Source organism: Rhinatrema bivittatum, chromosome 2 (assembly GCF_901001135.1).
Source record: "Rhinatrema bivittatum chromosome 2, aRhiBiv1.1, whole genome shotgun sequence".
Lineage (NCBI taxonomy): Eukaryota > Metazoa > Chordata > Amphibia > Gymnophiona > Rhinatrematidae > Rhinatrema > Rhinatrema bivittatum.
The window spans coordinates 659,260,863-659,277,313 of record NC_042616.1 but is presented as its reverse complement, the minus strand read 5'-3'; the positions used below and the strand labels follow the sequence as shown (position 1 = coordinate 659,277,313).

The 16,451-nt window shown below is 43.0% G+C and overlaps 1 protein-coding gene across 1 annotated transcript in view; it reads left to right on the top strand.

Annotated features, from left to right (window-relative positions):
* COPS5 (COP9 signalosome subunit 5) overlaps window positions 1–16,451 on the top strand; it is a 52,313-nt gene that overhangs the window by 12,887 nt on the left and 22,975 nt on the right. Inside the window, exons 3-4 of the mRNA XM_029591418.1 lie at window positions 9,398–9,526; window positions 10,373–10,438. Coding sequence (XP_029447278.1) covers window positions 9,398–9,526; window positions 10,373–10,438 — 195 coding nt within the window. The remainder of the gene's footprint in view (window positions 1–9,397; window positions 9,527–10,372; window positions 10,439–16,451) is intronic.

Here is a 16,451-nt window from a genome sequence, read left to right as displayed (position 1 = left end):
CCTGCCAGATATGTTGCCCTGAGTACCATCCCTTGGGACAAGGCCCATGACCAAATCTGGACTGCTGCTTGACACAGGAGATATGATTCCGTATCTCCCTACTTGTTGATATACCACATCGCTACGTGGTTGTCTGGATCAGGTAACTTTATTGGACAGTCGATCTCTCAAAACCCATAGCACGTACCTGATCACCCAGAGCTCCAGGAAGTTGATCTGACAACAGCTTTTCTGAGCAGACCAGAGGCCCTGGGTACGGAGCCCATCTACATGAGCTTCCCAGCCTAGGGTGGATACATCTGTGGTTAGGACAATTTGTGTAGGAGGACTCTGGAAAGAGATCCCCTGTTCCAGATTGGAGAGTACCCACCACCAGGCTCTGCATGGCCTGGCGCCACTGTGAATTCAGAGTCCATTGGGCTCTGCACATGTGAAAATGTGCCAAGGGAGTGACATGGACAGTTGTGGCCTTGTGGCCCAAAAACCTCAACATGTGCCACACTGACACTTGCTGGCTCCCCTGGATCTCTGCCGCCATGGACGTCAGGGTGGCAGCCCATGAGGGAAGCAGGAAGGCTTTTGCCTGAGCTGGGTCTAGCAGGGCTCCTGTGAAGTCCACTTGAGGTGACAGACTGAGATGGGACTTTGAGTAGTTGATGACGAACACCCGGATGGTCAAGCTCATGGTTCAAATGGCCCCTGCCTGAATTGTCCAGATAGGGGAAGACCTGAACTCCCTGCCTGCGGAGTTGCTCCACCGCCTCAGCCAGTCATTTTGTGAAGACACGTGGGTCTGACGCTAGCCCAAACAGCAACACTCTATACTGGAAGTGCGGTTTCCCCACCACTAATTGGAGACATTGCCTGTTACTTGGGAAGATCTCAACATGGCTAAATGCATCCTTTAGATTGAGGGAGCATAGCCAGTCCCCACCTTGCAGAAGAGGAATCAAGGTGCCCAGGGAAACCTTCTTGAACTTTTTTTTTTTTTTTTTTTTTTTTTTTTTTTAGAAACCTGTTCAAGGCCCTTAGGTCTAGGATAGGACAGAGTTGTCCTGTTCTTTTTGGAATCAGGAAATACATGGAGTAGAATCCTTGCCCCCTCAGCCTTTGGAGCTCTGTCCTGGCCGTTAAGAGGGCAGAGAGCTCTGCAAGCAGTAATTCCTGATGTGCTCCCAGCCCCCAAAATGGGCATGGAGGGCAATTTGGTGGGACTTCCAGTAGGTTTAATTGGTATCCCTGATGGACGATAGCAGAGCCTACTGGTCCAAGGTTATATTGGGTTACTGATCCGTGAAGAGCTGCAGCCTGCCCCAGGCCGGGGGATCCAGTGTCTCTGGTACAGGCAACTGGCTTATGCTCCCTCTGAGTCAGTCAAAACCCTGATCTGGAGTTGACTGAGGCGCCGGCTGGGGCTTGGGAGCTCTCTGCTGCCTGGGGCGGCCGTGGGGGCTCACATGCTGCTGACCAGAGTGAGGGGGCGGAGGATAGTACCTCCTTTGGCGATAGACAGACTTCCTCTGCTCTGCCTCGCCAACCTTCTGGATGAGGACGGGTCCAGAGTGCCAGCGGAGAGCTGTTGGAAGGTCCCTTGTGGATGAAGATCCAAGGCTGGCAGCCATACCAATCTGTGGGCGCTGATTCCCGCTGCAGAGACCCTCGCTGCTGTTTTCAAAACATCGTAGGTCGCCCAGACCTCATGTTTTCCGCAGTCCAGGCCATTCTGCACTAGCGATTGGAGGGAGTCTTGCTGCTGAGGCAGCTGCTTGGCTATCTCCTGCACCTGGTTCCAGAGGTCCTGCAAGTATTGGCTCATGTACAGCTGGTAGAAGGTAATGCGGGCAATAAGCATGGCCACCTGGAATACTTTCCTCCCAAGAGCGTCTAACACCCTGTGGTCTTTCCCCGGGGGCATCGAGGAATGGGTCCGAGAGCGCTTGGCCCTCTTGAGGGCAAATTTGAAAACCACTGCTTGGTGGGGGAGCTGACGCTTATTGAATCCGGTAGCCTTCTGGACAAGGTAGACCCCGTCCGCCTTCCATTTAACGGGAGGTACTGTGAGGGGGTGTTCCTATATCCTCAACAACAGCTCCTTAAGGATATCGTGCACTGGGACTGTCACGATTTCCTTAGGAGGTTCCTCAAATTGGAGGATCTCCAGCATCTTGTGCCTGGCATCCTCCTCCGTCAACAACTGAATGGAATGGCTTCCGCCATTACCCGCACAAACCTGGGAAGGATGAGTCCTCCAGCAGGAACCTCCTTCGCTCTTCTGGAGGAGACTGTTCTGAGGGGAGACCCTCGGAGGAGGGCTCCGCAATATCATCCACCTAGGGATCATAGGGACCTTTATCCTTACTGTAATCAGTGGATGGGGCCCTGCGTGCTAGGCCTTCATTCAGAAGCCAGTGACTGGCAACCAGCAAAGCTGGATGGGGGGCAGCAGGCCTTGGTGTCTCTGCCATCCTAGGCGGAGCTTCCTCCTCGAAGGAATCAGCAACGACCACCATGTTGGTCGGGGGAAGCATTGGTGCATCGATGTTCTCCTTGGAACTGGCACCAGCCAGGCCATTAACACACTGATAAGCACATTGAACTATTCCAGCAGCAGTTTCAAAGTGAACAGGACCAGCATTGGTGCCGTCGTTGCCACAGGACAGATGCCATGCAGTGCCTGCTCCACTGCCAGCTCCTGCGCCACTGCAGTGGAGCAGGAGCTGGCAGTGGAGCAGGCTCCTGCGCCACTGCAGCTCCTATTCGAAAGTTGCCGAAGCCAGCTCTGACTGGGAGGAAGGAGGGGTGCCCAGATCTTCCTTGAATCCCCAAAGTGGATCAGTGACTGGCACCAGGCCCGTTGAAGACTGTCATGGACCCCCGACATTAATAGAGGATTGGCGCTTCTCACCATGGGGTTGCTTTGGGGGCATCACAGTATGACCTGGTGCATCCCCATGCCAGCACCATGCATCTAAGGTGACCGGTGTCTATGCTTCCATGGCTTCCCTCTGTGCTTGGCCTGGTCCTTCCACGGTGCAAAGGTCAAAGATGAGAAACCCAACCTCCTCAACCTGGAGGAGACTGAGCATGGCCAGTCTCCGGCACCCCTATCTAGTGGCAGCATCAACAGAACAGACTGTTCTGTTGATGCTGGTCCTCGGGCACTGGGGGCATCGACAAAAACCCGTAGTGGCCATGATCAAAGCAAAAAGAGGGACGTCAGACAACGATGGCGGCAGACAACAATGACTGGCAGGCACTGAGACACCACCGCTATGGGGGAGGTCGAAGCGAAAGAAAATTTATCCAAAATGCCGAATAACGTAGCTGAGGAGGCTACGAGAATGACCCTGCATCGATGGAATGTGAAAAATCCCAAGAAAAATTAGGAAAAAAAAGTTTTCCACGAGTTTTAATGAACAAAACCTAAGAGCTCACTCAAACCGAGATGCAAAAGCTTCACGGAAAAAAACAGACGGAAGAGGGACCCCACATGGACACACAGTATAGGGCATGCTCAGTATGCCAAGTCAAAGTTCTGGAAACTTTGATAGATGTTTTCCATGCAGGGCTCCATCTGATAAGAACATGCCATACTGGGTTCAGACCAAGGGTCCCTCAAGCCCAGCATCCTGTTTCCAACAGTGTCCAATCCAGGCCATAAGAACCTAGCAAGTACCCAGAAACTAAGTCTATTTCATGTTATCATTGCTAGTAATAGTGGCTATTTTCTAAGTCAACTTAATAGCAGATAATGGACTTCTCCTCCAAGAACTTATCCAATCTTTTTTTAAACACAGCTATACTAACTGCACTAACCACATCCTCTGGCAACAAATTCTAGAGTTTAATTGTGCGTTGTGTGAAGAAGAACTTTCTCCGATTAGTTTTAAATGTGCCACATGCTAACTTCATGGAGTGCCGTCTAGTCTTTCTATTATCTGAAAGACTAAATAACCAATTCACATCTACCCGTTCTAGACCTATCATGATTTTAAACACCTCTATCATATTCCCCCCCCTCAGCCATCTCTTCTCCAAGCTGAAAAGTCTTAACCTCTTTAGTCTTTCCTCATAGGGGAGCTGTTCCATTCCCCTTATCATTTTGGTCGCCCTTCTCTATACCTTCTCCATTGCAATTATATCTCTTTTGAGATGCGGCGACCAGAATTGTACACAGTTTTCAAGGTGGGGTCTCACCAAGAGCGATACAGAGGCATTATGATATATATATCACTATTTCTATATCACATATCACTATTTAGACTACCCCTCTAATTATTTAGATATCACATATCTAATTATTTAGATATCACATATCACTATTTAGACTACCCCTCTAATTATTCAAGATATATACTCAGGCCTTAAACATCCTTTGTATTTATCCACGTCCTGTTGACGAGTTATTAGTATTATTATAGTCTATGTTATATTTAAAATTTGTATTATTTATTTATATTTTATATGATATGTTATATGTTATATGTTACTCATATGTCAAGAAACGCTGTTTAATGTAACGCCTTTATTGCGACAGTTTTGTTCTATGTAAACCGACCTGATTCGATACTTGTATTGAGAATGCCGGTATATAAAAATCCTAAATAAATAAATAAATATATATATATTTTTAATTATTTATTTATTGAATTTTTCAAACTTTTACAGAACATTGTTCAGAATATGAAATCATAGTATGAGGAAAGAACAGATCAAATTTTAATAAAGAAATTAAACTCTGATGTATCATATAGTTTTTTCTTCCTCTCTACTCTGTCTCTATTTATAGGAAATAGGGGGAGACATTTTTAGATTACAAGCAGACTCAAAGGAAAAAATTTTTTAAACACAATATTATTGTACATCATTGCTTCAGAGTTAACCTGTGCACATTAATTCTATAATCCTACTACCTTCGAAGCTAACTAGAGTGAGAGTTGAGGTAAACACGTAGCTGTTCTGGTTCTCTAAACTTATATCTTGCTTCTTTGAATAATATAAGACAATAGCATGGAAACCAAAGTATAAATTTTGCTCCCCTTGCCAAAACTTCTCCCCGCATTTCCAAGAATTTTTTCCGCTTAATTTGAGTTAACTTAGTTACATCAGGAAAAATTTTAATTAAGTATCCATAAAACTTTTGAGCTTGATTTCGAAAAAACATTTTAAGGATAAAGTCTCTTTCAACAAATGTATCCAATTGGACAAACAGGGTAGCTCTCTCTTCCACTATAAGCTCACACGATTTTTCCAGAATAGATGTCAGATCAAAAGAATCTTCCATTTTTGCTTCTGGCTGGAGTCTCCCTCTTTGTTTGGCTGGGGTAGATAATATATTTTATTTACTTTTGGTAAATCCGGTTCTGCTATCTTCAATATGTTGATAAAATAAGATCTAAGTAACTCCCGATGTGATAGCAAACGTAATGTGGGAAAATTTAAAATTCTTATATTATTCCTTCTTACAAGATTTTCCATCTTATTCATTTGAATATTCTCTGATTTTATCAGATTTATTTGGATTTTTTCTATTTCTGTAACTCTCTTTTCCAAGCCAGAGGATAACAGTTCATTTTTCTCAAGTCTCTTTTCTAGGACTTGGCTTTGCTGAATACTCTTTAACCATATTTGTTAATGATATAATAGATTTTTCCATTGCTGAAATAGCCTTTAGTATTTGTTCCAATGTGACTTTTGAAGTATTCAAATGTGGAGATTCACACACAGCACGTATTTCATTCTCTCTTCTCACTCCTACATTAAGAAAACTGTTACCTTCAGGCTTGCTGCAACGCTTCTACAGGTGGGCCCCTGGAGCTCGTTGACTGAGCTCACCGAGGTAATTATGGCTTCTTTGCCTCCTCTCTGGGGTTCCCCTCCCTGGATAGCAGATTTTCCTTCCAGCAAAGCCAAGATGTTCACATCAGGTTCCAATTTCTTAAGCGGCGCTTCTGGGGTGATAGGCGCGCCGGGGCTCAAAGAAGTTTCTATGGCCAGGGGGCTCAGCGGCTGCTCTCCGCTGACTCCTCCAACGACCCCTCCTTCCGGCTGCCACTGCATCAGGCCAGCAAAAACCACCTCGATCCGCGGTTGTCGAGTAGATTGTAACGGAGTTGAGGTAATTTCTTTAACTTTCACTTTGTTTAGTATGTGGCAAACTGCCACTAATCACAAGCAAAAAAGTTCAGGAAACTAGCAATAGTAAAGCGAAAAGTTGTAGAAAACGCGGAGCTCTGTTTTTGCTGCTCACTCCTCGGCAGCCATTTTGTCTCCCCCTGGGATGTCGGCATTATGATATTTTCCGTTTTATTCACCATTCCCTTCCTAATAATTCCCAACATTCTGTTTGCTTTTTTGACTGCCGCGGCACACTGAACCGACGATTTCAATGTGTTATCCACTATGACGCCTAGATCTTTCTTGGGTGGTAGCACCTAATATGGAATCTAACATTGTGTAACTATAGCATGGGTTATTTTTCCTATATGCATCACCTTGCACTTATCCACATTAAATTTCTTCTGCCATTTTGATGCCCAGTTTTCCAGTCTCACAAGGTCTTCCTGCAATTTATCACAGTCTGCTTGTGATTTAACTACTATGAACAATTTTGTATCATCTGCAAATTTGATTACCTCACTCGTCGTATTTCTTTCCAGATCATTTATAAATATATTGAAAAGTAGGACGATTTTCATGTATAAAGCTATGTCTTGCTAGTTGTAGAGACGTAGGTTGTTCTTATCTGACAGTGGTCACAGTTTGGCCTTCTAATGTGTGTGTTTTTGTTTTCTGCAATAATTGTACCACACAAATTCTGATTTTTATGTATTGTTTTATTGCATCACAATAAAAACTTTCAATTTTAAAAAAAAAAAAAATATTGAAAAGTAAGGGTCCCAAGACAGATCCCTGAGGCACTCCACTGCCCACTCCCTTTCACTGAGAAAATTATCCATTTAATCCTACTCTTTCCTGTCTTTTAGCCAGTTTGTAATCCACGAAAGGACATTTCCACCTATACCATGACTTTTTACTTTTACTTTTCCTAGAAGCCTCTCGTGAGGAACTTTATCAAACGCCTTCTGAAAATCCAAGTTCACTACATCTACCAGTTCACCTTTATCCACATGTTTATTAACTCCTTCAAAAAAGTGAAGCAGATTTGTGAGGCAAGACTTGCCTTGGGTAAAGCCATGCTGACTTTGTTCCATTAAACCATGTCTTTCAATATGTTCTGTGATTTTGATGCTTAGAACACGTTCCACTATTTTTCCTGGCACTGAAGTCAGGCTAACTGGTCTGTAGTTTCCCGGATCGCCCCAGAGCCCTTTTTAAATATTGGGGTTACATTAGCTATCCTCCAGTCTTCAGGTACAATGAATGATTTTAATGATAGGTTACAAATTTTTACTAATAGGTCTGAAATTTCATTTTTGAGTTCCTTCAGAACCCTGGGGTGTATACCATCTGGTCCAGGTGATTTACTACTCTTCAGTTTATCAATCAGGCCTACCACATCTTCTAGGTTCACTGTGATTTGGTTCAGTCCATCTGAATCATTACCCATGAAAACCTTCTCCAGAACAGGTATCTCCCCAACATACTCTTTAGTAAACACCGAAGCAAAGAAATCATTTAATCTTTCCGCGATGGCCTTATCTTCTCTGTGTCCCTTTAACCCCTCTATCATCTAATGGTCCATTAGATGGCCTCACAGGCTTTCTGCTTCGGATATATTTTAAAAAGTTTTTACTGTGAGTTTTTGCCTCTACGGCCAACTTCTTTTCAAATTCTCTCTTAGCCTGTCTTATCAATGTCTTACATTTAACTTGCCAACGCTTATGCATTATCCTACTTTCTTCATTTGGCTAAAATAGCTTCTTTCACCTCCCCTTTTAACCATGCCGGTAATCGTTTTGCCTTCTTTCCACCTTTTTTAATGTGTGGGATACATCTGGACTGTAACCCATGTGTGAGGACTACCAGCCTGCTTGTCCTTGGAGAATAAAACACTACATAGTTCATTAGATCTGACTGTCCCTGTTAAGAATATATCTATTAGAAGAAGAGACAGAGCTCCCTGGCTTAGTAATGATGCATTAGCAGCCATTGGCATAAGTCAAAGTTTAATTGTGACTGTCAATTGTATTTAGAAACTTTGAAAGAGTTCAGAATGATGGTTGACTATTTTTTTAAAGCAACACTATTTTTCTGCACATATAAAGTTGCTCCAAATTGTCCTTGCAAACTGTTTTTATATTGTGGAGATCACATGCATCACTTCCTGAGGACAAGGTTCAGATGACGTTATGTAAGAGTACTGAAGTTTTTGCTCAGTTTTTGGGTTTTTTTCATGACAGTGTTCATCAACTTACAGCACAGTTTTTAATAAACTCAGTATTAGCCCCCAAATCAATCTTTTAACAGTGTGAGGGAATGGGAGCAGTTTGATATATCTTCTGTTGAAATTGTAAAATGCTTTGGATAGGCAGTATTAAAAAAAAAACAAAAAAAAAACCCTACAACTAAACCTTAGCTAAGAAAAATAACACTTATTGCCCCTTAAATGATAGAGGGGTAATAATGAAGTCCATGTATCTGAACAGTTAAAAATTGCATCAATTTGTCCAGCTTAAAAAAAAAAAAAAGGTTAACCTAGGCCCAATTTCTACCCTCCTGTCCTTTGCTAAAACTTTAGAAAATGTGGTATTGAAGCAACTGCATGCGTTTATTGAAGAGCAGATGTTACTTGATGTTTTTCAATTTGGTTTTAGGGCATGGAACATTACTTCTCTCAAGCTTTGATATATATTGTTGGAAATTTGATAGTGATACTAGTCGTTTTTTTTGGGGGGGGGGGTTTCAGGTTGTTGGATAATTAATCTGCCTTTGATTCCCTTGACTGCATACACTGTGTATGCAAATATTTCTCATGCATATTCATTAGGGATATCCTGAAAACCTGACTGGCTGGGGGGGGGGGGGCCCGTAGGACCAGTTTGAGCACCCCTGATCTACTGTATTAACATGGTTTACTTCATTTTTGACATGCCATTCCCAAAGGGTAGTTGTTGCCAGGTCAAAATCATCCTTATTTCCTCTGAACACAGGAGTTCCTCAAGAGTTCAGCTCTCTCAGCGACACTATTTAATATTTTCATCTTCCCAATATGTCAACTTTTGGCAAATATGGATGTGGGATATTGGCTATATTCCGACAATATCCATAAAATATATCTGTTAAGCAAGGACTGGAACAATTGAACGTGACTTGAATAGTGACTTAAATAGTCACTTGTTTAATGGGTAGTTGCAATCAGTTGCACTACAGGAAGTCTCCAGGAGAGGGCAGTGTTGTCTTTCAGTAGATAAAGCAGTTTCCTCTCTTTCCTTAGGTCGGGCGTCTGGAGAATGCGATTGGCTGGTATCACAGTCACCCTGGCTATGGCTGCTGGCTCTCAGGGATTGATGTCAGCACTCAGATGCTGAATCAACAGTTCCAGGAGCCTTTCGTGGCCGTGGTGGTAAGTTTATTTGCAGTGAATTTCTTGTCCTAAAGTGTAAATTCTTTGATAAGGCTGGATTTGTTTTGAAATTTTTATTGGCATAATCATTCTATTATAAAAAAATTTTTTTTAAAAATCAGTGAGTCACATGACATATTGTAGATTCTTCCAGCATTAATGCCCCTGAAACCTAGCACTGTATTTCAATCATTGCCAACAAACTTCTGTTTTCCTTTTTATATAAAACACCTAAAAAAACAACTCATGACTGTCCTACCCCCAGCTGTATGACTACAAACAGTCACCTGTCATCTTCATGAACAATGCTGTCTAGCCTTAGTCATGCTTATACTGCAAAGACCAGGTCTCTTGCCAGTTTCTCAGTTAAAACATTATGATGATGTTGCTATCAGTAGGAGCCAATCAACAAAACTTTGCTTTGAATTATCTTTTCATTGTGCTTAGACGCGTGTTGCCGTGGTTCATATAAGGTTAATGTTTTCTGCCAGGCTGCTTGTAAGATGATGGAGCAGAACCCCTTAGGCAGGTACTTGCTGGCAGATATGATTTGCACTGGAAGCACAACCTAGATTTTGCTGACTTTGCTGGGGGTGAAAGGGGATGAAAGTACATGGCCTACGATTTGGACAGTGGAACTACCAGATCTCACTGAAGGGCTGAGCTTCCAGCCCCAAGCCCCACCTTCTCCCACACCTGAGCAACTCCTCTTTGTGTCTGTTTTCCTCCCCAGTACTAGGGCAAGACCAGATTAGGTGGCAGTCTGAGTTTGAAGGTGAAGATGTGTCAGAGAGAAGCCTGAGGAAGAAGTAGTAAAACTAAAACTCATTAATGTTCTCTTTTCAGATTGATCCAACAAGAACAATATCCGCTGGAAAAGTAAACCTTGGAGCCTTTAGGACATATCCTAAGGTAACACAGCTAGAAAACTGCCACTGAGTATATTATCTGCTGCAGGACTTCCTGAGGTTCAGTTTAGAGCAGCAAGACCAGCAAAAATTAGCTTTTAGCTAATTTGTTCAGCGGTTGAAACAAACCAGATCATGATGATCCTGCCCCACTTTTTTAATTTAGTTTTTTTGACTTCATTCCTGATGTGGTGTTGGCGTTTTTGAAAGCTGTTGGGAATGAGAGAGTAAGGTATTCTGACACAATATCTATGATAACATTTATTAATGTGACATCATGGTAATATACGTTATTTACAGAAAGTTATTTACATACCACATGATTGCATATGCCATCCAGCACCCTTCTGATACAGCGCCTTGTATTACATCAGCCTTGTATCGAGGAGTCGTCAGGTCAGCAAAGGCGAGAAGGGAGTTTTCAGTGTCCAGCACTCTATATGTCTATAGAAGCAATATCTCCTACTCCCGCCGGACACTGGATAGTCCTGCTCTTTTATACCGTGCCGTAAACAAGTGTGTGTGCGAGAGAGAAATGATTGATCACTATCCCCCCATGTTATGTATCAACAGTTGCTACTACCCAGTCGGACTCATCCTGTCCCTGGCAGGGAGCCAGAAAGCTGAGCTGCACAACCTGTTTAACAAGAACATGTTTATCCTACACTCCACCCTTGATCAATCATTCTCCAGTGCAGGCATCACTGCATACGAAGCCACTGTAGTGTTATATTTACTTTGACGTGCTATTTTATGCACTCGATAGGTAAGATAACATGTACACACTAGGCACAGGAGGCATACACACATTACAATAAGGATAGGATGAAAAATCCAATTCAGAGTCATTGTGGCAGTAGAGGAACGTCCGAAAAACACATCCCACCAAGAATGAGAGGTGTCTTTTATCAGTTGTTGTTGTAAATGTAGTAGGCGTTCCTTGGCAAAGTCCGCTCGAAGCAGGGCACCAGTTACAGCAATGTCCACATGTCTCAGGGTCTGTTTCAACGAATCTGAGGTATTCAATACCTTTTGCAGTTTAGTCAAATCCAACAATGGTGTCTTAAAGAATGATAAGTCCAACTTTACCCCCAAATGCGCGTCAGCGATGTCCATTGGTGGTAAATAATATTGTCGAGAACCAAAAGTAAACCAAGTAACATTATACAGGCATCCTGTAAAAGTCAAATTATATACACATACAGTTTCAGGGAATGGAATTATGAAACCAGTTGCATTATCAGGTAATATTAGAAGACTACAGTGTGCCAAAGGTTGCTGCAACGAGCAATCATCGGGTAATGTGGAATACATTAAAGGGCAAGCCAATCCCATTAGTGTAGGGGTACATATTATATTGTCAATAGTGTGATTATTGGTGGTCTGTATCCAATTGTTATTATGCAAAACTTGTATTAGCACACTTCCTCTTTCAGGAAGATAGACTGGGAAAGGAAGTGATGTAAATTTACATACAGTATTTGTTAATGTATTGGAGGCGTTATAAAACGTAATTCGGCCTGTACACCAATTTGTGTCGCCTATTGTATACTGTGGCTGTGGCAGCCAGCCTACAGGATATTGGTATGGTACATATGATAGGAATAATTCCTTCCAATTAGGAGAAATACTCATGCATCTCAAAAAAGATATAGTTGTGATGGAGAAGGTACAGAGAAGGGCAACCAAAATGATAAAGGGGATGGAACAGCTTCCCTATGAGGATAGGCTGAAGAGATTAGGGCTGTTCAGCTTGGAGAAGAGACGGCTGAGGGGGGATATGATAGAGGTCTTTAAGATCATGAGAGGTCTTGAACGACTAGATGTAACTCAGTTATTTTCACTTTCGAATAATAGAAGGACTAGGGGGCATTCCATGAAGTTAGCAAGTAGCACATTTAAGACTAATCGGAGAAAATTCTTTTTCACTCAACGCACAATAAAGCTCTGGAATTTGTTGCCAGAGGATGTGGTTAGTGTAGCTGGGTTCAAAAAAGGTTTGGATAAGTTCTTGGAGGAGAAGTCCATTAATGGCTATTAATCAATTTTACTTAGGGAATAGCCACTGCTATTAATTGCATCAGTAGCATGGGATCTTCTTAGTGTTTGGGTAATTGCCAGGTTCTTGTGGCCTGGTTTTGTCCTCTGTTGGAAACAGGATGCTGGGCTTGATGGACCCTTGGTCTGACCCAGCATGGCAATTTCTTATGTTCTTATGTTCTTAGTTTGGTTTGTATCATCTCTATCTGTTGTAGATACAAAGCTTGCATACGGGACTGTGTCCAATTAACAAATGCAGTCAGATTATGTCCCATTTCTCAAGTGGCATTCCACCCTTCTATAACCAAATCATTATTTAAATGCAAATACTTCTGCACATACTGTTGCAATTGTGCGGGGTCGGGAATCCAATTTGCAATAATGTTAGTGATGAGGCCCGTATCCCCTCCGGCCGTGGCAATTCTGTTCGCTAATACCTCTATGTCCATAGAATTTAATGCCCCCATTCCTGTACCCAATCCTCCCAATAGTGTATCAAACCATACTCGTTTATGAAGGGGTTTGTAGCATTTACCTCTTGCTCTTTTTTTCTCTTGCAACAATTGGTTCCTCTTTGTTAGTAACACTTTTCCCCAGTCTTCCTCCCTTCCGCGTAAACTTTCTTTTGTTTACCCTTGCATTTTTGCAGACACAATTTATACATATCTTTGGTTGGAATACCATCTATTTTCTCTTTAGCCACTCCGGCAGCTATCAGTGCTGCAAACATATCTCTTCTTGACACGCGTGCGTCCGTATCTCGGTTTTGGAGATCCCTGTATCCCTTTCGAATACCTTCTCCTCTGTCACATACTTCGCCTTTAAATGTGAAAGTCTTATCATTGCGCTCTTGTATCCCTAAATCTAGGACCTCTCTGATTGCCCGAATCAAATCTCCAATTTTCTTCCCAGCCATATTTAATAGCAAGGTCAACATAATGGACCTGTGTGCCGGGATTACGGTACGCATAATCTCTGCCTGAGCCGTACCGGGCAGGGTAGGTCCAGGAAATCTCCCTGCAAGTTGCTCAGACACCATGTTTGCATGGTAATTTCTTTGATACGCTGTATGATATCATGCATATTATATAATGGTTTGTTACTGACGGGCCAATCTAATACAGTGCTATACCTTGTTTTATTGGCGGCAACTACTCGAAACAAGTCCGTCATGTCCCCTTGCCAAACTACTGTTCTGATAGCTTGTGTACCCTCCTGTTCTATAGCTCTACCATCGCTGGTCTGCTTTAATTTACGCCTGACTATGGGACAGGCTTGCTCTACGGGGGGAGGGGGTATTACTGCCTCCTCACTGTCCGTAGAGTCCCATATGTCCCCATCCCATATCTCTGGATCCCAGTCATCTTTCATAATACATGCTCGTATTTTAGAATGATTTACTCTTCCTCCTCGTTTTCTATATTTGTGTTGTGCTACCCGCACAGCGACTAGTTCGGCCACTGTCTGATAATGTTCTGCCTTCTGTTTAAACGTCTCTAAGTGACACCTAAGCATAACATTATCTTTGAGGAGGTTGTCTATCTCTCACACTAGTTCAACTAATTTCTCTTGCAACACGCTTTTTTGTTCATGACATTTCCTATATCCTGTTAATACTACCCATCCTCTCCGTCCCACTGTCCCAATTATTTTCCTTTTATTACGGGGACCTGTTGGAGTTGATTTACAATATCTAAAGGTTCTCCTCCTATATCCCAAGCCTCCACGAGCCCTGTATTCGTAGCCCATTCCTGGGCCAACATTTTATACGGGGTTTTTTCCCATCTGGGAATTTTAAGATCCACCGGGCTTGGTGGTTCGGATATCTCTCTTCCATTTTTCCTTTTAAATAGAGACATCCTGTTCGTGATGCCAAATGTTGGGAATGAGAGAGTAAGGCACTCTGACACAATATCTATGACATCATTTATTAATGTGACATCATGGTAATATACGTTATTTACAGAAAGTTATTTACATACCACATGATTGCATATGCCTTTCAGCACCCTTCATGTCATCAGCCTTGTATCTAGGAGTCGTCAGGTCAGCAAAGGCGAGAAGGGGGTTTTCAGTGCTCAGCGCACTATACGTCTATGGAGGCAATATCTCCTACTCCCGCCGGACACTGGAAAGTCCTGCTCTCTTATACCGTGCCGTAAGCAAGTGTGCGTGCGAGAGAGAAATGATTGATCACTATCCCCCCATGTTATGTATCAACAGTTGCTACTACCCAGTCGGACTCATCCTGTCCCTGGCATTAGGCGGTTGATCAGACCGCCGTATTCCTGACAGGGAGCCAGAAAGCTGAGCTGCACAACCTGTTTAACAAGAACATGTTTATCCTACAAAAGCTCTTCTTCCTTGGGTGTTCCTGTTGGGAGTCTGAGTAAAGCAGGGTGCTGCTGTGCTGGTTATTGTGAGAGCCCCCTGCAGGCTCACACAAAGCTCTGTATAAATATAGTGTAAAGAAGTCTGAGGGACACTGAACTTTCCAAAGTAAAACTTGAGCCAGGCAGATTTCATCCTGGTCAGATTCACCAAAATCTAAGGCTTCCCCGAGATCCACTAGGAAAACCTCTAAGATTCCCCAACGCCAAACACGCGCACACACCCCTGCCACCTCCTTTTCATGGACCTAGGAGAGATTCAGTGGGGGCCAGATAAGTCAGACGGTAATTCAGTGACTGTTGCTGAATATCTGGCTATACCACTTAACCGGATAATCAATGGGCAAGTATTGGGTGTAACTGGGCAGTGCTTCCTATCCAGTTACCTTAGCCAGATAAGTAGCAGTATTCAGACATACCTCATAGCAGATCTAAAGTTAACCAGGTATATTCAGCGGCATTGCCATGTCACTGAATATCCCATGTAATTTAGCCAAATAAGTCTTATCTTCCTAACTTACATAGCCGGCTAGCTTTAAATACTGGCCTCAGTATGGCTCTTCAGAAATTCAAAGTAATAGCAGTATTGTCTGTTAGCAATGGGCCTGTCTCAGAATTGTTAAACTGATCCTCTGCAAGTTTGTCTCACTGGTTAGCAAACTTCTTTGAAAAGAGGCATTTACATCCCTGCTCAGGGTGTACACAAAGAAAGAGTAACATTTTTGATTGCTATTAATAGTTGTTCCTGTCAGCAAGTAGGAAACTGCCAGAGATTAGTATCTGTTATAGAAACACAGGTGATAGTGATACCCCCAAGCAAAGCAAACGGTAGTGATAGCCTCACTGGAAGGGGAGCTATTATAAACGGGGCTATCACTGCCATCTGGCGATCTGCTGCTGCCAAAGAATGTTCAAGTGCTTGCCATAGCATGCTCAGTGCAATCTCGCACGTCCTTTCCTGCTTTTGTGTTAACCAAAGAGACCTGCAAGGATCCCCAAGTATAAAACTATGCAAAGATGTTTAATTCTGGGTCTAATTTTGAAAAATGAGGTGCTGTTATGTCAGAAGAATTGTGTTCGTGAAGATTTAATCTCTGGTACAAACTTGCAACAGAACAACCTATGCTTATTTTTTGCTTTTGATAGTCCAGAGCTATTGTAATTAAGCAGCAAGCTGGCAGGACCCTAACAAAGCCATTCTGTGCATTCCTAGGCTGTTCTGTAATGTGAATTAACGGACGGGACTATTCCCCACTGGATGCATAAACTGTGATGATGAATTGCCCCATGATTAGATGTACCTGTAATGTATTTCACAGCTTGGTGTGTCACTGGCTCTCTAAGAACTAGGCTGATTCCATCCGCTAGATTACCATCCTAGCACGTGAGCAGGCTTGGCAGCAGGAAACAAGGGTGGGAAGTGTTTGAAGGAATTATTCAGTGAAATGAGGGGACGTTCTTTTCTTCAAGCATAGCAGCAGTGCAGTTGGTCTCTCCATTTTATTGCATGTATCAATACAGTATGTGGCATTTTTCTATCGGGGAGTGGGGGGGTAAGAGGAACTGATGACTTTTGAGTTGTTCCTG